Genomic DNA, 22191 nt, shown 5'->3' on the forward strand with positions numbered 1-22191 from the left:
TGCAGCCTTACCTTGCACCCCCCCCCCCCAGCAAAGGCTCCAAGCCCAGTTCCCAAGTTCCCAAGGCGGGCGGAGCTTCTCCTCGCCACCGCCATTCCCTGGCCCATCAGGACCCTCCCAAGCGACCCCCACCAACCAATGCCTTGGCCGGGGCGGAGAACGGAGCGTCGCGCTCTGCACGTGCTCGGAGGCACTCTCTCCCGCAGCCGGCCGTCTCGGCTGCAGCGGCGTTTCCAGGACGACGACGACGAGGAGGAGGACTACGAGTCCCATGATGCACCGGGCCCGGGGGGGGGGGGAACCAGCCTGGCACCAGCTGACAGCTCCGGCGGCTGCACAGGGGATGGAGGGACACCATTAGAATAAGCCGGAGAGCCCGGTCCGCGGGAAAGGGGAGGGGGGACCAGAGGAGGAGGGGGAGGGGCAGCAGCGTTGACAAGGGGGGGGGGCTGCTGCTGGAGAGAGATCGGCAGGGAACCCCGCACCCTCCGCTCCGTGGTGCAGGATGCGCCTGCAGGGGGCGAGGTGATCGCAAGGTTGTGCCGGGGGCGGGGCGCGCAGCCAAGCAGGGACCCCCCCTCCCCATTTCTCCGCCAGGCCATCTGCAGCGGCCGATGGGGGCGCCGCCGAGGCGGGGAGGGTGCCGCCGGCCCCTGCGCTGAGCGTCGCCCGGAGGGATCCGCAGGGCTGCCGGCTGCGCCCCCGCCCGCCCGCCCGGGCAGGTGCATGGAGCAGGGGCGCCCAGGAAGCAGCCCGGCCGCCGGGGGGCGCCAGGCGCTGGAGAGCCCTCCAGGTGAGTCCGTCCCCCACGCACCCACCCGCGGTCAAGGGCAGAGCGCAAGCCCGATCCTGACTCCCCCCCCCCCGCCGGCCGACCTGCAGGGGGGCTGGAGCAAGGCAAGGCAGCCCCCCAGCCCCAAACCGCCCCACCCGCCCCGCAAGCGGCTTACATAAGGTTTCGCAAAGCTCATCTCTGGCGTGCCAGCTGGTGGCCCTGGTCTTTGTGGGTTGGGAAGGAGTGGGCGGGCCGAGCTGGCACACCTGCGGCAGCAAAGGGTGCTGTGCGGGGGGGGCGCGTCTGCCACCTCCTCCAGGTGAGGATTCCAGCGCAGGATGCGCGCCAGCCCTCTGAGCATGGCATGGGGACCTTGCGGGCAAATGGCCCCGATTTCTCCCTCCATCTCTCTGTCATCACCGGGTGGTGTTTCGGAGGGGGGGGGGGGAGGATATAATAGCCTCTTTCTTCTCTGCCAGGGGACGGCGGCTGTCACTCCAGGAGGAGGAGGCTCTTCAGCTGAGCCGCTGGGAAGGGGGGCACCCAGCCTGGCATGATTGTTTTGCCTTAAAGCCACAGGCTCCCCTCTCCACCATGCTAAAGAAGAGCCCTTTCTTCCTCCTGCAGCGCGTCTCCCCTCCCTCAGCGCACATTTGGCTCCTTGAGAGTTGAGGAGGCTTCCTAGGAAGACGGCTGGTGGAGGCCCAGCAGCCAGGACAACTGGTGATGGTGGTGAGGATGGAAGCCCCTGAGCCCAGAGCTCCGGACGCTGGAGGACTTGGCAAGCGGACCTCAGCTGCAGCCGGCCCCTGAGCCATGCAAGGCCCAGACCAGGGGAGCAGGGCCCCCACAGTGGACACCAGCCACATGGAGCAGGCCTGCAAGGAGGGGGCAGGCAGCGGGGGTCTCTGGCCTGCCTGCCCGCCTGCCCCCAGCCCCTTCTGGACCGCCATCTTTGACTACGAGGCCTCGGCGGAGGAGGAGCTGACCCTGCGCAGGGGGGACCTGGTGGAGGTCCTCTCGCAAGACTCCACCGTCTCCGGGGACGAGGGCTGGTGGGCCGGGAAAGTCCAGGAGAAGGTGGGGGTCTTCCCCAGCAACTACGTGGCCAGTGACGCCAAGTACAGCCGCCTGCAGGACTCGCTGGTCTGCCCTCCTCCGCTGGAGATCTCCTTTGAGGAGCTGGAGCTGGAGGAGATTGTGGGCGTGGGGGGCTTCGGGAAGGTCTACAAGGGGCTGTGGCGGGGGGAGGAGGTGGCCGTGAAGGCCATCCGCCAGGACCCCGAGGAGGACATGGCAGTGACGGCGGAGAACGTGCGCCAGGAGGCCCGCCTCTTCGCCATGCTGACGCACCCCAACATCATCGCCCTGAGGGCTGTCTGCCTCAGCCCCCCCAACCTGTGCCTGGTGATGGAGTATGCCCGGGGAGGGGCGCTCAACCGCGCCCTGGTGGGCCGGAAGGTGCCCCCCCACGTGCTGGTCAACTGGGCCGTCCAGATCGCCAGGGGCATGAACTACCTGCACAACGAGGCGGTTGTCCCCATCATCCACCGGGACCTCAAGTCCATCAACGGTAAGCCCTGTCGCGGGGAGATGTTGCTTCAGCAGAGAAGGGGCTCAGAGGGGGAGGCTCTGCCTAGTCCTGCGTGCTCAGCCAAGCCCTGATCCCGGCAGGGGGCTTCCCTCCTCCTCTTGTGTAACCTCACTTGCTTACCAGTAACCCTGAAGGATAGAGTCATGGACTGGTAGAGCTGGGAGGGTCTGCTTGGGATCACCTAGTTTGTTGTTGTTTAGTCGTTTAGTCGTGTCCGACTCTTCGTGACCCCCTGGACCAGAGCACGCCAGGCCCTCCTGTCTTCCACTGCCTCCCGCAGTTTGGTCAAACTCATCCTGATAGCTTCAAGAACACTGTCCCACCATCTCGTCCTCTGTCATCCCCTTCTCCTTGTGCCCTCCATCTTTCCCAGCATCAGGGTCTTTTCCAGGGACTCTTCTCTTCTCATGAGGTGGCCAAAGTCTTGGAGCCTCAGCTTCAGGATCTGTCCTTCCAGGGAGCACTCAGGGCTGATTTCCTTCAGAATGGAGAGGTTTGATCTTCTTGCAGTCCATGGGACTCTCAAGAGTCTCCTCCAGCACCAGAATTCAAAAGCATCCATTCCTGCAATGCAGGAATCACAGCTATGGAATCCCATCCAAGCTCTGCTCAAAAACCTACAAGGAAGGAGAGCCCACCAGTTTCGAGGTAGTTCGTAGCTCTCCCTAATGTTTAGTTGGAATCTCCTTTTCTGTATCTTGAATCCATTGGTTTGGGTCCTCCTCTCTGTAGCAGGAGAAGCTGCTCCCTGACTCAGTGTAGATTTGGGGCAGGGCCCCCAGGGTCATCTAATCCAACACCCTGCAGTGCAGGAACCGCAGCTAAACTCACCATCTCCTCTGCTCCTGGGGGTAACGAGAAGGGGCCCGAGATTGGTCAGCCAGGGTAACCTGGATAGCTGGTTTGGTGACTGGGCTTGGGGGTGTCTGGGCTGGACGGTTCCTCTGGGTCACTGGTGGCGAGGAGGCCTCCAAGGAGACCCCTAACTTCCAGGCCTGAGCGGAGCTGAACCCTAAGACCATGGGTAGTGACCTAGCAGGAGAAGAGGACAAGAGCTGGGGGGGAACCTTGCAGTGCCAACCCCGAATACTGCCATGTCCCTTGCAGGATGTGGGTCCCAGGCTTTTGCTGGCTGGAAGAGGCTCTGCCAATTGCCACCCCACCCTCTGTGAGTCTCCCCAGTCCCAGCAGAACTGGAGATGCATAGGGAGGGTGTGATGGCAGACCTTTCTCCTGTGGGTGCCCACCTGGGAGTGGGACCTCCCACCGCCCCGCCCCCCACAACTGCTCCACTGGCTCCCTGGCCAGATATTGGCCAAGGAGAGCAGCGGAAGGGGCTTGTTCAAAGGTGTGCAGCTGCAGTGAGGACATCTCCATCCTTGGTCACTGTCCTCCTGGGCGGTGTTGGTGGCAGGGAAAGTGAGGCCTGCTCAGGAAGGGGGTGAGGAGAACTTCCTCCCTCTCCCCAAATGCCATCCAAATGGAGCCATGAAGCCCACCGCATGCTCAAAACAATACCTGCCAGACCAACTGATGGAGCCAGCAAGCGGTGCCCTCTGCTCGATGATACGTGCCCATTTCGTTCTTCCCGGTTCCTTCCTCAGTCCTAATCCTGGAGCACATTGAGAATGATGACTTGGGTGGTCGGACCCTCAAGATCACGGACTTTGGCCTGGCACGCGAGTGGCACAAGACCACCAAGATGAGCGCCGCGGGCACTTACGCCTGGATGGCCCCCGAAGTCATCAAGCTGTCCCTCTTCTCCAAGAGCAGCGACGTGTGGAGGTAATTGAGGGTCGCAGTGGAGGGGGCGGGGAGGGAGGAAGGAAGGAAGGACGCAGCTCCCTTGCCCAGAGGGCAGCCATCTTTCTTCTCTCGAGTCACCGAGAGCCAAACAGAAATGCAAACAGACCGGCTCTCCTTGTCACGCAGGAAGCTTCACCTGTTGAACTTCAGCCTGCTGCACAGCTAATAAAGGACACAGGAGCACCCCCTGGGGAAAACAGAACCCCCAACCACCACTTAGAGGGTGCAGACAGAGAGATCAGCTGCTTGTGAGGGTGGGCCCTTTCTGACCCAGAACCACAGAATTGTGGAGTTGGAAGGGGCACCCAAAGGCCATGTAGTCCAACCCCGTGCTTGTTTTTCTAATGGTTCCGGGGCAGGGAGACGGAGCGCCTTCCCTCTGCGGCTGCTTGTGGGTCTGGGGCCTCCCCCCACGGACTCACTCCTTGCCTCTCTCTTTCCGTCTCCCCTTCCCAGCTTTGGGGTGCTGCTGTGGGAGCTGCTGACTGGTGAGGTCCCGTACCGGGAGATTGACGCCCTGGCGGTGGCCTACGGGGTGGCCATGAACAAGCTGACCCTGCCCATCCCCTCCACCTGCCCTGAGCCCTTTGCCCGCCTGCTGGAGGGTGAGTGGGGGCTGCTGCTGCTGCTGGGGGTCCGAGGGCAGGGCCCTCTCCATGTTTGCTCAGTTTCGAGGGTGCAGGGGGCAGGCCAGTGGGGCAGGGGTCTTCTGGCACAGGTGTGTGGTCTCTCCCACAGCTATAGGGCTGGGGAAGAGCCCCAGGGGCACAAGTGGGGATTTAGGAGGGGCGCCTTCAGCCTTATGCACCCCACCAGTTGCAACCCAAGGCTCAGAAAGAGGTCAACACCCCTTATTTTATTATCAAATAAAAGTGCCTCTCCCCCACCCCCTTTTAGGACACTCTTCTCCCCTTGCTTCCTCTGCCAGCCCCTCACCCCAAAGATTCCCCAAATAGCTGAACATTTTGCTGGTGGAAGGCAAAGAGCGAGGTGGCACCCCCAGCCCCATTCCACTTGTGTCCCCTGGGGAGCTCTCCCTCGTCTTGGGGCCCAGCCGAGAGCTTCCTCAGTCTCCCCCCAGGCTCGGGGGAGAGGTGCTTTGGGGAGGCTGCCTGAGACAACCCGGTCCGAAGGGAGGTGCAAGCTGCACATGCTCAGAAGCACTCTCTTCCTGATTTCAGGGCATGCAGCCCAGGTCTCAGTGCTGAGTCTGAGCCTGCCATGGCTTGCCCTGCACTGTGGCAAGAGATTGAGGGGCTTAGTTGGCATAAAATTTGGGGTGGAGGGCATCCAATGAAAATGAATGATGGAAGACCCCAGGAGGCAGTGAAGGCCACCAGCTCAGATGGCTTTAATAGACTATGATGTTTATTATTATTTATTACAGTATATGCCACCTATCTTGGACTCACAGCTGTCCATGGAGGTGCAGGTTAATTCTGTGTCCAGGGCAGCTGTCTGCCAGCTCCATCTGGTACGCAGGCTGAGACCCTCCCTGCCCACAGACTATCTCGCCAGAGTGGTGCATGCTCTAGTTATCTCCCGCTTGGACTACTGCAATGCGATCTACGTGGGGCTACCTTTGAAGGTGACCCGGAAACTGCAATTAATCCAGAATGCGTCAGCTAGACTGGTGACCGGGAGTGGCCGCTGGGACCACATAACACCGGTCCTGAGAGATCTGCATTGGCTCCCAGTATGTTTCCGAGCACAATTCAAAGTGTTGGTGCTGACCTTTAAAACCCTAAACGGCCTCGGTCCAGTATACCTGAAGGAGCGTCTCCACCCCCATCGTTCAGCCCAGACACTGAGATCCAGCGCCGAGGGCCTTCTGGCAGTTCCCTCATTGCGAGAAGTGAGGTTACAGAGGGCCTTCTCGGTAGTGGCTCCTGCCCTGTGGAACGCCCCCCCTTCAGATGTGAAGGAAATAAGCAGCTATCTTCTCTTTAAAAGACATCTGAAGGCAGCCCTGTTTAGGGAAGTTTTTAATATTTGATGCTGTATTGTTTTTAACACTTGATTGGGAGCTGCCCAGAGTGGCTGGGGAGACTCAGCCAGATGGGCGGGGGTATAAATAATAAATAATAAATTATTATTATTATTATTATTATTATTATTATTATTATTATTATTATTATCTGACTGGGTTGTCCCAGTCACTCTAGGTGGCTCCCAACAAAATATTAAAACCCCAATAGAACAGATTCATGGAGGGGAAGACTATGCCCTGTCTCCACCGTCAGAGACAGGAAGTGGTTCCAAATCCCAGTTCCTGAAACCACAGGAAGGGAGAGTATTGCTCTTCCCCTTCAACCTTCTTGCTGGTTTCCCACAAGAGTTACCTGCCCGGTCAGTGCAAGAACAGGACGTTGAGACGCCATCGTCCGGACGCTGCAGGCTTCTCTTCTGTTCTTGTGGAACCTCCAGCCTCGGAGGCAGTCTATCCAGATTCCTTGGGACATTTGGCCTCTGCGGGAACAGGAAGCTGGGCTGGTTGGGCCCCTGGCCTGTTCCGCCAGGCTCTTCTTAATGCTGGGTTTGTTTGGCCTTCTCCCCTGGCCTTCTCTCCCCACAGAGTGCTGGAGCCCGGACCCCCATGCCCGGCCGGACTTCGGCTCCATCCTGCAGCAGCTGGTGGCCATCGAGCAGTCGGCCATGTTCCAGATGCCGCTGGAGTCCTTCCACTCCCTGCAACAGGACTGGAAGGTGGAGATTGCTGACATGTTCTACGACCTGCGCGCCAAGGAAAAAGTGAGTCGGCTTCTTCTGGCTCTGTATCTCTTGGGGCTCAGTCCCACTTGCCTTTCTTCTCTGCTTTAGAGCTCCGGGTGCAAGTTCCTTTTGTTGTTGTTTAGTCGTGTCCGCCTCTTCGTGACCCCCTGGACCAGAGCATGCCAGGCACTCCTGCCTCCCACAGTTTGGTCAAAACTCATGTTAGCAGCTTCGAGAACACTGTCCCACCATCTCGTCCTCTGTCGTCCCCTTCTCCTTGTGCCCTCCATCTTTCCCAACATCAGGGTCTTTTCCAGGGAGTCTTCTCTTCTCATGAGGTGGCCAAAGTCTTGGAGCCTCAGCTTCAGGATCTGTCCTTCCCGTGAGCACTCAGGGCTGATTTCCTTCAGAATGGAGAGGTTTGACCTTCTTGCAGTCCATGGGACTCTCAAGAGTCTCCTCCAGCACCAGAATTCAAAAGCATCCATTCTTCAGCGATCAGCCTTCTTTATGGTCCAGCTCTCACTTCCATACACCGCTACTGGGAAAACCATAGCTTGAACTATACGGACCTTTGTTGCTTTGTTCCTTTTATTTATTCCTTTTCTGCCCCAGAGCTTTCTCTGCGGAAATCCAGGGCAGATCTACACTTGTGGTTTTTAACGCTAACGAAGGGTTTTGATAACGTAAATGGACACCTGTCGTCCTACTTTAAGGCGTTATTAAAATGTGGTGCTGCAGAGTAACCGGCAGTAGGAAGACGGAATTTTGATAAAAGGAACCAAGGTAAAAAACCGCTTTCCTTTCCAAGTATGCCCTGTGACGCCTTGGAAGGCAGATCTAATACCGTTCTTATAGCGTTAAACAGGTCAGTGTAGATCCAGCCCCGCTCTTTACTGCTGAATCGGAGCCAACGTCAGTAGGCAGGAAAGCCCAGTTGCCGTTTGGAGTGCTTCTGTTTTAAAGAGCGAAGGAAAGGCTGCTCTGACGTGGAGCTTGAAAATGCCTGGGAAGAGCGAGGCAGCAGTTAAGTGGGGACTAGCCCTCAGAGTTTGCACCGAAAGCAAGAGCTGCGGTGTGTTGCATGAAATTTGCATCTGTGCATATGAATTAACAAATCAACAAATGCAAAGGGTGAGAGACAGCAGCCTTGCCCCCTGGCCAAGAAAAGCACAGTCCTGCTGGCAGTGATGGTCACCTACCTAGATGGCCTTAGAAGACGACAGATTCATGCTTCTGAAAACCGCAAGAAGGGAGAGGACTCTGATCCTGCTTGTGGGTTTCATTTGGGGAAAGCTGGCTGGCCACTGTGAGAACAGGATGTGGCCTGATCCAACAGTCTCTTTTTGTTTTCCATGGAACCTCCAGATCCACAGGCAGTCTATCCTAATTCCAAGCTTCTTAGAGGCATTTGGCCACTGGGAAAACAGGATGCTGGACTAGATTTTGGGGTACCGGGTGGGTGAGTATGGAGGACTCCCTGGTCCTGAATGTGCAGCCTGGGAGTCTTTTTGGACTCACAGCTGTCCATGGAGGCGCAGGTCAATTCTGTATCCAGGGCAGCTGTCTACCAACTCCATCTGGTACGCAGGCTGAGACCCTATCTGCCTGCGGACTGTCTCGCCAGAGTGGTGCATGCTCTGGTTATCTCCTGCTTGGACTACTGCAATGCGCTCTATGTGGGGCTACCTTTGAAGGTGACCCAGAAACTGCAACTAATCCAGAATGTGGCAGCTAGACTGGTGACTGGGGGCGGCCACCGAGACCACATAACACTGGTCTTGTAAGACCTACATTAGCTCCCAGTATGTTTCTGGGCAAAATTCAAAGTGTTAGTGCTGACCTTGAAAGCCCTAAATGGCCTCAAAGACACAGTATACCTGAAGGAGCGTCTCCACCTCCATCATTCAGCCTGGACACTGAGGTCCAGCGCCAAGGGCCTTCTGACGGTTCCCTCACTGCGAAAAGTGAAGCTACAGGGAACCAGGCAGAGGGCCTTCTCGGTAGTGGCACCCGCTCTGTGGAACGCCCTCCCACCAGATGTCAAGGAAATAAACAACTATCTGACTTCAGACATCTGAGGGCAGCCCTGTTTAAGGAAGCCTTTAATATTTGATGAATTACTGTATTTTTATATTTTGTTGGAAACCACCCAGAGTGGCTGGGGAAACCCAGCCAGATGGGCAGGGTATAAATAAATTATTATTATTATTATTATTATTATTATTATTATTATTATTAGGCCATTGGGCTGATCTAGCAGTCAGGCTGTTCGTATGGAGCCTCCAGGTCCTGAGACAGTCTATCTAGATTCTTGGGTTCTTTGGGGCATTTGACCATTGTGAGAAAAGGAGGCTGGACCAGATGGCTGGACCCTTTGGCAGCTGACCCAGCCTGCTCTGCTTATGTTCTTAATAATAATAATACAAAAATTTATTTATACCCCACCCTCCCAAGCCAAGACCAGGCTCAGGGCGGCTAACACCCGATATAAAAACAAATTGATTGAAACACAACATAAAACAAGATTAAAATACAACATTAAAACATTAAAATTAAAATACAGCCTCATTTCGATGGAAACTCAAATCAAAAACTTTTTTGGGGATAAAAACGTCAAGTCTTCACCAAGGCTAACTTTCCAGACTGGTCCTACATGGGCCAGAAAAAAGCCAGGGAAGTCTAAGGCTGCCACTCAACGCTAGCAGACGTGTGCTTACTTTGCACATGCTCAGGGGGACTCCTCTTGGTTCAGCCTGCCTGGCCCTCGTGAGCGGGTCCTGGGGCTGAGCCGTGGCGGGTGGGCGGCTGGTCTGTCGGGTGGCGTTGGGATCCCATCGCCCGCCGTCTCCTTTGCCCCAGGAGCTGCGTAGCCGGGAGGAGGAGCTGCTTCGGGCGGCTGAGGAGCAGAAGACTCAGGAGGCTGAGCTGCGCCGGCGGGAGCAGGAGCTGGCCGAGCGGGAGATCGACATCGTGGAGCGGGAGCTGAACCTCATCATGACGCAGCTGGGCCAGGAGAAGCCCCGCGTCAAGAAGAGGAAGGGCCACTTCCGGTGCTCCCGCCTCAAGCTGCGAGACGGGAACCGCATCAGCCTCCCTTCAGGTACGGGCCGGCAGCAGCCGGGAGCAGAGCGCTGGCTTGGCCGGCCAAAGAGCCTGGAGGGTGGAGGGCGGGCCGCCGGTCCAAAAGGGTCGCTTGCAGCACCACAACTGTGGAACTCCCTGCCGATTGATATTTAGGCAGGCTCCTTCTCTGGACTCATTTCAGCGCCTGCTGAAATCATTTTTGTTTAGACAAGACTAGCCAGGTGTTTTAAGAAGCTGAATCGAGTTCTAATCTGCATTTTGTCTATTGCTATTTTCAGTTTCCAAGTGAAAGTGGGTGGTGGTTTGGTTTGTTTTCTGTTTTGTTTTGGTAGAGTGTTTATTTATTTCATCTTACTACCTGCACTTCCAGGAAACCGTCGTTTTCCTTTTTTTTTTTTTAAATGATATTTATTAAAATTTCAGAAACAAAATATTGCATAGTTAAAAGTAAAAAAGACAAGGAAAAATATAGGGGGAAAAAGAGAAAAAACATACAAAATACAAAGTATAGAGGGGGGGGGGAAAGATAGAAAACACACTTAAAAACAAATTAATCCTTCCGTATCTTACATTTCATTTCCTTGCTTTCCTGACCTCCTCTCACCTCCCTGTTTTGTATTCCAGTTCAATTGGTTAATTCAGCAATTCCTTTCCCTCTTTGTTTTTGTCTTAGTCCTTTAACTTAATATATTATAGCTTTAGATTCTCACCTATTAACCATCCATTTTTGCATACACCTTTATGACATTGCTGCTAAAACCACTTAACTTCATTCTGACATCATTCTAATTTTACAATATTTCTGTAAGTAGTCTTTAAATTTCTTCCAATCTTCTTCCACCGACTGAAAACCGCCGTCTTTCTTTTGACAAGCTTTTTCAACTGGGTGAAAGAGCCTCTGCCTTAGATGTTCCTTTCGTATTATTTTTAAGTTGCCGAAGCCGTTTTTAGCTGTTTTTTAATAGCACATTTTTAAAATCGCCTTAGGGACGCGGGTGGCGCTGTGGGTTAAACCACAGAGCCTAGGACTTGCTGATCAGAAGGTCGGAGGTTCGAATCCCCACAGCGGGGGTGAGCTCCCGTTGCTCAGTCCCAGCTCCTGCCAACCTAGCAATTTGAGAGCACATCAAAGTGCAAGTAGATCAATAGGTGCCGCTCTGGTGGGAAGGTAAACGGCGTTTCCGTGCGCTGCTCTGGTTCGCCAGAAGTGGCTTAGTCATGCTGGCCACATGACCTGGAAGCTGTACGCTGGCTCCCTTGGCCAGTAAAGCGTGATGAGCGCCGCAACCCCAGAGTCGGCCACGACTGGACCTAATGGTCAGGGGTCCCTTTACCTTTATAATGTACTACCTGCACTTCCAGGAAACAACTGAAGTCGTTTTTCTTTTGACAAGCTTTTCCAACTGGGTGAAAGAGACTCTGCCTTACATGTTCCTTTCGTATTATTTTTAAACCTGTCTTTTCCGTCCAGTTGCCTTAGCTGTTTTTAACAGCATGTTTGTAAAATCGCCTTGGGACTACTGTAAGCGGCAATTCATAAATTCAGCCCCAAAGAGAGCTCTGGCTGGGAAAAGACAGTCTGGGGAGTCTCCAAAGCCCTCTTAATCCTTGCCCATCTCATCCCTTGGTCTCCTAGATCCGCAGGTTTGTAGAACTAAGAACACCTGGTGAGAAGCAGGAGGGCCATGATCCGGCCTTGAGGGTGGGTGGAGGGGCAGGCCAGGGACTGACGCCTCCTCTGTCTCCTTCCTCCCCATCTAGGCTTCGAGCACAAGATCACGGTGCAAGCCTCTCCCACCCTCGACCGGCGGAAAGGCCTGGGGGCCAACGGCGCCAGTCCCCCCGCAAGCCCCATCAGCATCCCACGGCTGCGGGCCATCCGCCGTGAGTGTCTGCGCACAGAAATACAAAACTGCAGAGTCGGAAGGGGCTCCCAAGGGCCATCTAGTCCAACCCCCTGCAAGGCAGGAATCCCAATTAGATCATCCCTGACAGGTGGACCCCCCCCCCAGCCTCTGCTTAGAAACTGCTAAGAAAGAGAGTCCGCCACCTTCCATCCCACGACCGAACAGCTCTTACTGTCAGAAAGTTCTTCCTCGTGTTTAGTCGGAATCTCCTTTCTTGTAACCTGAAGCCATGGGTTCGAGTCCTACCCCCCAGAGCAAACTTGCCCCACCTTCCATGGGACAGCCCTTGAGATATTTGAAGATGGCCATCGTATCTCCTCCTTTTTTTTATATAAAATTTTTATTGGTTTTTCATAGTTTTTATAAACACAAACAATACACACTACAAACAAACAAGCACGCAAACAAACATGTATAATTTCGTATCCCTTTTTCTTAAACCTTACTTCGCCGACTTCCCCATACCTCCCCTTTCTACATCCCAATTTCCAAACTTATTTCAGCAAATCCTAGCTTTTAGTTTTATCAAATTTTTCCCTTATTCTTTTCTTTTACTTAATCTTTTACAGCTGTAAACCCCTTTTTTCCCTAAAACCTCGACATTTTAGCTTTCATTAATTTTACAATGTTTCTTAATATAGATTTTAAATTTCTTCCAGTCTTCTTCCGCCGTCTCTTTCCCCTGGTCACGGATTCTGCCAGTCATTTCAGCCACTCCCATATAGTCTATCACCTTCATCTGCCATTCTTCCAGAGTGGGTAGATCTTGTGTCTTCCAATGCTTTGTGATGAGTACTCTTGCTGCTGTGGTGGCGTACATAAAAAAAGTTCTATCTTTCTTTGGCACCAATTGGCCGACAATGCCCAAGAGAAAGGCCTCTGGTTTCTTAGGGAAAGTACATTTAAGCACCTTTTTCATTTCATTATATATCATTTCCCAGAAAGCCTTAATCTTCGGGCACGTCCACCAAAGGTGATAAAAAGTACCTTCAGTTTCTTTGCTTTTCCCATCGTATCTCCTCCTGGTCCCCTCTTTTCCTGGCCAAGCATCCTGGGTGGCCATCGCCCCCAAGGTTGGTTGCTCGGGGGCTGGTGTTTTTTGGAGGCCTAGAGACGCATGTGCGTCCCCCGTCCCCCCCGCCAGTCTTGCAAGGGATGCATCTCTTGGCTCACAGGCTGAGGCTTCTACTTCTCCCCCTTCCTGGATATTCTGAGCACCCAAGATCCCACCGGGCAAAAGGGGAATTCGGTGGCACAGTTTCATTTTTTTCTATTTTTAAAAGATGTTTTGTGGCCTTGTGGCTGCGGATATCTATTTTTTATGAATTGCACCCCACCCTGCTGAGGGCAACGCAAACCATAAAATTGTGGAAAACATCACCCTAACGTTTAATAATAATAATAATAATTTATTATTTATACCCCACCCATCTGGCTGGGTTTCCCCAGCCACTCCAGGCGGCTTCGAACAGAACACTAAAATACAATAACCTATTAAACATTAAAAGCTTCCCGAAACAGGGCTGCCTTCAGATGTCTTCTAAAAGTCTGGTAGTTGTTTTTCTCTTTGACATCTGGTGGGAGGGTGTTCCACAGGGTGGGTGCCACTACCAAGAAGGCCCTCTGCCTGGTTCACTGCAACTTGGCTTCTCGCAGTGAGGGAACCTCCGGAAGGCCCTCGGTGCTGGACCTCAGTGTTCAGGCTGAATGATGGGGGTGGAGACACTCCTTCAGGTATACTGGACCGAGGCTGTTTAGGGCTTGAAAGGTCAGCACCAACACTTTGAATTGTGCTCGGAAACGTACTGGGAGCCAGTGTAGGTCTTTCAAGACTGGTGTTATGTGGTCTCGGCGGCCGCTCCCAATCACCGGTCTAGCTGCCGCATTCTGGATTAGTTGTAGTTTCCGGGTCACCTTCAAAGGTAGCCCCACGTAGAGCGCATTGCAGTAGTCCAAGCAAGAGATAACTAGCGCCATCATAACAACCAGAGGACTCACTGTGCTTTTGGCCCCAACAAAAAGCCCAAATTCAAGAGTTCAAGATCCACCGGGTAGTTTTATCCCAGTTTCCTACAGGCTGCCCAGACAGGCCAGATCTGATAGGGTTTCCCTCGTAAGAGCAGTGGTGAGGTACGAAGGGCCAGTCTGTAAAATTGGCCGCCTCTAACCTGGGACAAGGACAGTGGGGGGGGGGCGCTGTTGAAACCAGAGGAAGGCATGCCTGATCTCCCCCCTTCCCGCTCTCTCCCCCCTCCTCTCTGGTGTTGCAGTGACCCCCCTGGACGGGACCCGGACGTGGGGACGCAGCAGCTTGGTGAAGAAGGAGGAGCTGGTGGGGAGCAAGAAGAAAGGCAGGACGTGGGGGCCCAGCTCCACCCTCCATAAGGAGAGGCTGGGAGGGGAGGAGAGGTAAGCAAAGCGGGGGGGCACGGCTGTGGGAGGGGAAGGGTTAACGAGGAGGGGGTTTTAGCCCCCTCAAAGGATGAGAGAAAGAGGGTCTTGCGAGGGAGGAGGAAAGCACAGGGTGGTAGTGTTGGAAGGGACCCCCTGCGGTCATCTAGCCCAACCCCCTGCAAGGCAGGAACCGCAGCTACAGAATCGCAGAATTGTTGAGTCCCACAGATTCAGCTATCTCAGCCCCTGCAAAGGAGGTAGTGGGGGGAAAGGCAGTCAGGGAACCAATAAATTACACAGAGCAAATGAAATGCCGTGAAAATCCCTGTAACGAGAAGTAATCGGATATAGAGTTAAACTAAATAACAAAAATCAAAAAGTCAAGGGGGAAAATTAACCTAGAATTAAACAAAGACTTAATGAGATGCCGGCTACAAAACTCGTTTCACTGAACTAATCCGTTTCCTCGGAAGGAAATAAAGAAATTATAAACCTGAAAAACTTGTCGAGGTTTTCATACCTTTTTTGTTAAACTCAGTGAAGCGTTTCAGCCCTGCTCTTGAGTTTGTTTGAAATCATTTAAGGTTATTTAGTTTAACTCTATATATGATTACCGTATTTTTTGCTCCATAAGATGCACCTGACCATAAGACGCACCTAATTTTTAGAGGAGGAAAACAAGGAAAAAAATATTCTGAACGAAACAGTGGATGTATGATTTTTGTGGTTCATGCTGTGGCCACAGACATGTGATTTGATGGTGAGTTTGGGGTAGCTCAATGCAAAAATCCTGAGAATCCATGTGGATCCATCCTTTGTAACCATGTTTTTGCAGCATTGTGGCCCCATGAAACAATGGATGCGTGATTTTTTGGTGCAGGCTGTAGCCATGGACATGCTATGTGATCGGATGGTGAATTTGGGGTGACCCAGTGCAAAAATCCTGACAATCCATGTGCTTTTACCTCCCCCCTCCCAGGCAGCCTCCTTTATCTCTAGAGTCCCTTATCTCCCTCCCGATCCCTTGCTGATCAGCTGATCAGCGGATTTGTTTCAACACCCCCTTCCCTCTTTCTAAAAAATAAAGCACAATCTGCTTTTCACCCCTGGGAAATTCAGCTCCAGGGACAACGCATTCGCTCCATAAGACGCACAGACATTCCCCCTTACTTTTTAGGAGGAAAAAAGTGTGTCTTATGGAGCGAAAAATACGGTACTTCTCGTTTCAGGGATTTTCACGGCATTTCATTTGTTTCCTGCGAAGGAGGAGACTTCTGGTATTGGAAGTGGGGTGGGGGGCCAACCAGGCAGCTGCCCACCTGAAGCGGCAGTTGACCCTTCCTCTCCATCATCATCACCATCTGCTGATTCACAGGTTGAAGTCCCTGACGGAGGGGAGCAAGCAGTGGTCGTCCAGTGCCCCCAACCTGGGCAAGTCCCCCAAGCACGCCCCTCTGGTGGTGGGTTTCGCCAGCCTCACAGAGATGGGTAAGTAGGTCCTCCACTTCGGGGAAGAAGCAGAGGGGTTGGGGGCTGCCCTGGGGTCGCTGGAGGGGACGAGCCCTTGAGCATCTTCCTTTGTGGGGGCCAGTCGGGTGGGAAGCAGCAGGAGGACAAAATTGGGGAAGGGACCTTGATGTCTTCCCCCTCCTCTAACCTGACCTGCCTTTCTCCTTCTACAGAGGAATACGCAGAGCAGGAAGGGGGCAGCAGCTGCCCCTGCTCCCCCTACCTGCCCCTCTCGCCGCCCCCCGGGGCCGAAGGTGCCACCAGCCTGCCACGGGAAGGTCCCAAGCGGCGGGCGCCCCCCTGCCACCGCCGCAGTGAACTGGTCCTGCTGGGCTGTGCCTCCATCTTGGCCTCCATCGCTCTGGGGGGCGACCTAGCCGAGCTGGCAGGGGACGGGGCATCCGGGGGCGGCCTGTCGGGGCCCCCTAGCTCCACCACGCTCCTGTCCCTCTCCTCGCTCTCCGACTGCAACTCCACCAAGTCCCTGCTGCCCTCAGACAGCGATGAGGCCCCCGCCTGCGGGCCCCCTGAGAGCCCCCCGCCCAGGGCCCCCCGCCACAACCCCCTGGTGGACGTCACGGTGGAGAGCTTCAAGAAGGACCCCCGCCAGTCGCTCACCCCCACCCACGTCAGCGCCACCAGGGCTGTCAGCCGCGGGCACCGCCGGACGCCCTCGGATGGGGCCATCCGTCAGGGGCCACCGGGGCCCGACTGCCGGGGTGAGTGCTGGGGCGGACGGCTTGATCGGAATGGGGAGGGGGGCTTCTCTCCTGGGCCCTGGATGTGCTGAGCACCAGTCAGTCTTCCTGGGGGAGTGAATGGGCGCAGGCCAGAAGAAGACCTGAGGTGGAAGGGGCTCTGGAATTGGTCCTGAGCCCCAGACATGGCTAGGCTGGGGGTGGGGAGAGCCTGTTTCGCCTCCTTCTGCAAAATTAGTATTTTGTTTATTGGGGGGGGGACCTGTATGACCTAGGACCCTCGTACCTACAGGACCACCTCTCCTGGTATGTCCCACAGATGACCTTACAATCTTAAAACAAAAACAACTTGGAGGTCCTGGGCCACAGGCAGGTTAGGCTGGCCTCAACCAGAGCCAGGGCTTTTTCGGCCGTGGCCCCGATCTGGTGGAACGCTCTGTCACAAGAGACTAGGGCCCTGTGGGACTTGACATCTTTTCGCAGGGCCTGCAAGACGGAGTGTTCCACCAGGCCTTTGGCCAAGGCACAGTCTGACCCCCTCCTTCTGTAATCCTCACAGAAGTCTAGCCCAATGGTTGCCATTAATTTGATTTTGAATTGATTTTAAAATTAATTGATTTTAGAATGCTGCATTACTTTTATTGTTCTTAGCCGCTCTGAGCCCAGCTTCAGCTGGGGAGGGTGGGATATAAATAAATTATTATTGTTGTTGTTGTTATTATTATTATTATTATTATTATTATTATTATTATTATTATGAAGTTATCATAGAAATACAGACTTGGGAGGGAATTCAAAAACACCTGACCTCGTGTTTAAAAATATCAGGGAAGGTGCAGTATGGTCAAAGGCTAGCCACTTAGGGTGGGAAAAGATAAATACCTGCAGCAAAAGTTTTCCCAACATTTTGTATATTTCTTGGGGGGGGCGGGGGGCAGGATCCCCCAGAAAGCAAGACACACGCAACTCCCTCGCCTCCCCGCCATACTGATTCTCCTTCCCCTCCCCAGGCTCGCAAGAAGCGCCGCCCTTCCCTCGCCTGCCGGACCCCCCCTCGCTCGTCCCAGCCCACCGCAAGGCCACAGAGCACCCCAACGCCTCCCTGTCGCCGGTGGAGCGCCCCCGGACCCTGGCCTTTGCCCCCCGGCCTCGCCCGGCAGCAGGGCGCCACCGCATCGACCCCTGGAAGCTGGTCTCCTTTGTCCGGACGCAGGGGGGGCCCTCCTCTTCCTCGCCGGGTGAGCCCGCCAAGGGGGCCCGGCAGACCCTTCTCGACATGGACATGGAGGGGCAGACCCGGGACAGCACCGTCCCCCTATGTGGGGGTCAGGCCCCCTGCTGCGGCGGGCTGGAGGGAGACATCTCCCACTGATGCGGCATCCCTCTATGGATTGGGCCCACCCCACACCGGCCGGGAGCTCCGGGGGGGAGGGAAAGCTGCGTCTCTCTGGGTCCCGGAGACGGGTGGACTATGCGGGGTGCTGTATTTATTGATTCTGGGGATTCCCAGGCACTTAAGTGATGAGCCAAAAGGACAGCTCTTTTCCAAACAATGCAACAGCCCAGCCAGTTGGGGGCGCTGGGCTGACGTTCTGCCCCACGGGTGTGTGTGTGTCTGTGTGCGTGAGAGAGAGAGAGAGAGAGCGTGAGAGAGCCAGGTTGATCTTCAGCCTCTCTGGAGTCGCACCTGATCCACGCACCTCTTGTGATTCCACTCGTTACGTTGCTTTTTTTATATAAAAAAGGGTCTGAGTCAGAGAAGATGTCTGCCTGCCTTTTCTTTGACACTCGGCAGAATTCCGCCAGGATCCTGCTATCCTTTAGGAGAGACCTTAAGGGGGCAGACCCAATCCCAGTGTCCCGGTCATAGCTGTCAACATTTCCCTTTTTTAAAGGGAAATTCCCTTATTCCGAATAGGATTCCTCGCAAGAAAAGGGAAAAGTTGACAGCTATGATCCTGGTTGGTTGGTGTTCCTTACATCTCCATCCTGCCTTTCCTCAGAGTATCATAGAATTCTGGAGTTTGAAGGGGTCCCCCCAAAGGCCATCTAGTCCAACCCCCTGCAATGAAGGAATCACAATGAAAGAATCCTTGGAGGGCAGCCGTCCAACGTCTCCTTAGAAACCTCCAATGAAGGAGAGTCATAGAATCATAGAATCATAGAGTTGTAAGAGACCACAAGGGCAATCGAGTCCAACCCTCTGCCAAGCAGTCTGCCAACCCCTTGCCAAGAAGTCTGCCGCCTTCTTCCAAGGGAGTCCTTTCCACTGTTCCTGATGCTCAGTCCGAAATCTCCTCTCTTGTAAGCCATGAGTTCGAGTCCTACCCTCCAGAGCAGGAGAAGTGAAGCTTGCTCCATCTTCCACGGGACAGCCCTTGAGATGTTTGAAGATGGCGATAATATCTCTTCTTCTCCAGGCTAAATGGACCCAACTCCTTCAGCTGCTCCTGATAAGGCCAGGTCACCAGACCTTTGGTCATCTTGGTCATTGAAACAGGAGTTCAGAGTGGCAAACATACATGGCTTTCTCCCCTACACACACACACATTTTAACCTCTTGGCAACCCTGTTAAATAGGTTAGGCATCCAGCGAGCTGCACAGAGATGGGAATTTGAGTTTTCCTAGGCCTCCAACCACTCAACCACACTGCCCTGTACTTTGTTAGAGCTGGTAGGGGTTATACAAACACACACACCAGGGACTCTAGCGATACTGAACATCTCCTCCTCCGCTCCCTGCCCTTGACACAGCGTAAGACGCTGTTTTAAAGCCACGAGGGAAGGATTTCTTTGCTGTTGTGAAAAAACAGCATGCCCCCCCACCCATGGTCACTACCACCTCAGATACCTCCGTGGGCCCCCCACCCCCCTGTTTCTAAATGCCACTGGGCCCGGGTTCGAGGGCAAGAAAGGGCTTCGTCTGATCCAGGGCCTGTTTTCGAGAGGCAGCACAAAGAATGCCGTAAGATGAAACTTTGGTTTTTCATTTAGAGAAAAAGGTGAATGAGAAGAGAAAGGGTAGAATGCTGTAAAATGGCAAGGTGACAGTGGATGGAGAAAGGTTTTCCTCACATGGAACTCGGCATCCATTGAATTTTGGAAGATTTGGGACGGATAAAAAGAAGCACTTTTTTATAGAGTGCATAGTTAAACTGTGGAACTCCCTGTGGAGCAGTTCTCGCACTCGGCTCCTGCTTCCGGACTTCCCACTGTGAGAAGAGGATGCTGGACTCGAGGGGCCGTTGGGCCTCATCCAGCAACAAGGCTCTTTTCCTAAAATCTTTATTTGCTGTTACAGTGGTACCTCAGGTTAAGTACTTAATTCATTCCGGAAGTCTGTTCTTAACCTGGAACTGTTCTTAACCTGAAACACAACTTTAGCTAATGGGGCCTCCTGCTGCTGCACGATTTCTGTTCTCATCCTGAAGCAAAGTACTTAACCTGAAGCACTATTTCTGGGTAAGAAGAGTCTGTAACCTGAAGCGTATGTAACCCGAGGTACCACTGTATTTACGGCCATTCTTTCAACCAGAGGAGCTGTACAACTTGAGACATCTCCTTTTGGAAATTAAGCTTGGTGCTGCGGGGGGAGACTGATGTCTCTGCTGCCCACCCACCTTCAATTGGCTAACAGGTGCTAACGTCAAGGAGAGCCAGGACCCCTGGGTTCTGTTCCCAGGGCTCCAGCCACCCACCCCCACCCCATTCCTTCATCCCAAGCAGCAGTCTCGGCAGCGCATGGACTGAGCATCTCTCTCGCCCTTCTTCCTTAGCGATCCCAGTCACCATAGCAACAGCGGGTACCAAAGGCAGGCATCTGCAGCAGCAATTCTGGGGATGGAGGCAGAGGTGAGCAGGCACTGTGGCTGCAGGAATATCCTCACAGAGATGGATGGCGGCGTTAAACTTTCCCGTAGTGCAAGGTCTCCTCCAGTTCTTTCTCATGCATCACACACACACACACCCATCACCTCTGTACTGGGTTTAATCTGGGGCCGACAGCTCCTGCCTGGTCCCATAAGCACCACAGACAAGGCCCAGGACAGTGGACTTAAAAGGGATCCCCAAAAACACCGCAGCTACTCCTGGTTAGGGCAGCAGGTGTGGGATAAATGGACCTCAGGGATATCTGGGTTACGCAGTCTTGAGAATCCATCCATACCAAGATGGATTGCAAACGGGTGTTTCTGTCTCTTTAGCAATCTCTCTGCCGGTGTCAGAGGCCAGGCTGGAACTCCCTGGGTGGATGGGAGCTGTTTCATCTGTTCTGACCCACTTAATAATAATAATAATAATAATAATAATAATAATATCTTTATTGTCATTGCCCCCTTCGGGGACAACAAAATTACTTACAAGGGTCTCTCCTGCCCACCCACCCTAACTCCCCATCTCCTGAAATTCCCACAAGGAGATGGGCAAAGCTCTACGGCGCTGAAACACACACACACACACACACACACACACACACACACACACAGCCCAGTTCTTGCAAAGCTGTCCCTCAGTCTCTGCCAGTCCTAGAATCCTAGAATTGTAGCATTGGCAGGGACCTCAAGGGTCATCTAGCCCAGCCCCCTGCAATGCAGGGATCTTTCCTGGGCTAGAAGTGGCCCCTCCCTCTGCCCTCTCTGCCTTTCGCTTGCTTTTTGGGAGTGGGTAGTAGGATGGGCTGCAGGCCCTCCCATTGGGGTGGATGTGGCGATTTCTGACGCGAGCACTGAATTTCACAGGTGTCCATTCCTGAGGAACTGCGGTGGCTAAGACCCTCCGCAGTGGGCAAGGAAACTTCTGGTTTGCTCCTCAGCAGCCAGGCAGCCACCAGGTGGCCCTAGGAAGCCCCCTCCACCCCCAGGAAAAGAACAGCGCAGCCTCCCTCGCAGGGCTCCACAGGAAGGAAGGAAACCACAAATGCACCTGCTTACTGTCACTTAGGGACGTGGGTGGCGCTGTGAGTTAAACCACAGAGCCTAGGACTTGCCGATCAGAAGGTCGGTGGTTCGAATCCCCGTGACGGGGTGAGCTCCCGTTGCTCAGTCCTTGCTCCTGCCAACCTAGCAGTTCGGAAGCACATCAAAGTGCAAGTAGACAAATAGGTACCACTCCGGCGGAAAGGTAAACGGTGTTTCCGTGTGCTGCTCTGGTTCGCCAGAAGCGGCTTAGTCATGCTGGCCACATGAGCCGGAAGCTGTACGCCGGCTCCCTCGGCCAATAAAGTGAGATGAGCGCTGCAACCCCAGAGTCGGTCACAACTGGACCTAATGGTCAGGGGTCCCTTTACCTTACTGTCACTTCTGTTCCTACCTGGGACAGCACCACAGTTGGGTGTGTGTGTGTGCTGAAACAGCAGCAGTTGTCCAGATGCCGAGCTGTTGAGGTCTGTCACGCGCATAATGCGCAAACTCTGCGGATCCCTAAGTATGCTGGTGTCGTTTGGCATCGGTCGCTGTGATGTTTGGGCTGAAGAAAGCTTATGAAGCTCCCGAACGATCGACCAGGAGGGAAAGAACGTGCCAGTGAGGCCTGTGTCTCTGCCAGGGTCCTACTCGAGTGTAGGCTGAACTCCTGACAGCTGGGTGGGGGTGGTACACGAGGCTGTTGCATCTCATCTGGCCCAGGGGAGCTTTTGGGCGGCCCCACCCTGTGTCCCTGCCATTCTGTAACCTGTTCTATAGGGACGTCAGAAAGCTGAGTTCCTGAGTCAGG

General features: G+C 54.1%; 1 protein-coding gene across 2 annotated transcripts; it reads left to right on the plus strand.

Annotated features, from left to right (window-relative positions):
• The first annotated feature begins 710 nt into the window (after positions 1-710).
• MAP3K10 (mitogen-activated protein kinase kinase kinase 10) lies at positions 711-18243 on the plus strand. Of its 2 annotated transcripts, none has more exons than XM_081200216.1 (11): positions 711-793; positions 1403-2348; positions 3974-4154; positions 4632-4780; positions 6751-6926; positions 9750-9990; positions 11736-11858; positions 14152-14290; positions 15651-15763; positions 15958-16503; positions 17493-18243. In XM_081200216.1, exons 2-11 carry the CDS (start codon positions 1592-1594, stop codon positions 17852-17854), a joined length of 2787 nt encoding a protein of 928 aa, XP_081056342.1. In that variant the 5' UTR covers positions 711-793; positions 1403-1591; the 3' UTR covers positions 17855-18243. The 2 variants fall into 2 exon arrangements, with proteins under 2 accessions (XP_081056342.1, XP_081056341.1); XM_081200215.1 differs by having other exon boundaries at positions 739-793; positions 1255-2348.
• The last annotated feature ends 3948 nt before the right edge of the window (positions 18244-22191 follow it).

The sequence above is a fragment of the Podarcis bocagei genome, assembly GCF_964188305.1.
Source record: "Podarcis bocagei genome assembly, chromosome: 7".
In the NCBI taxonomy this organism is placed as follows: Eukaryota; Metazoa; Chordata; class Lepidosauria; order Squamata; family Lacertidae; genus Podarcis; species Podarcis bocagei.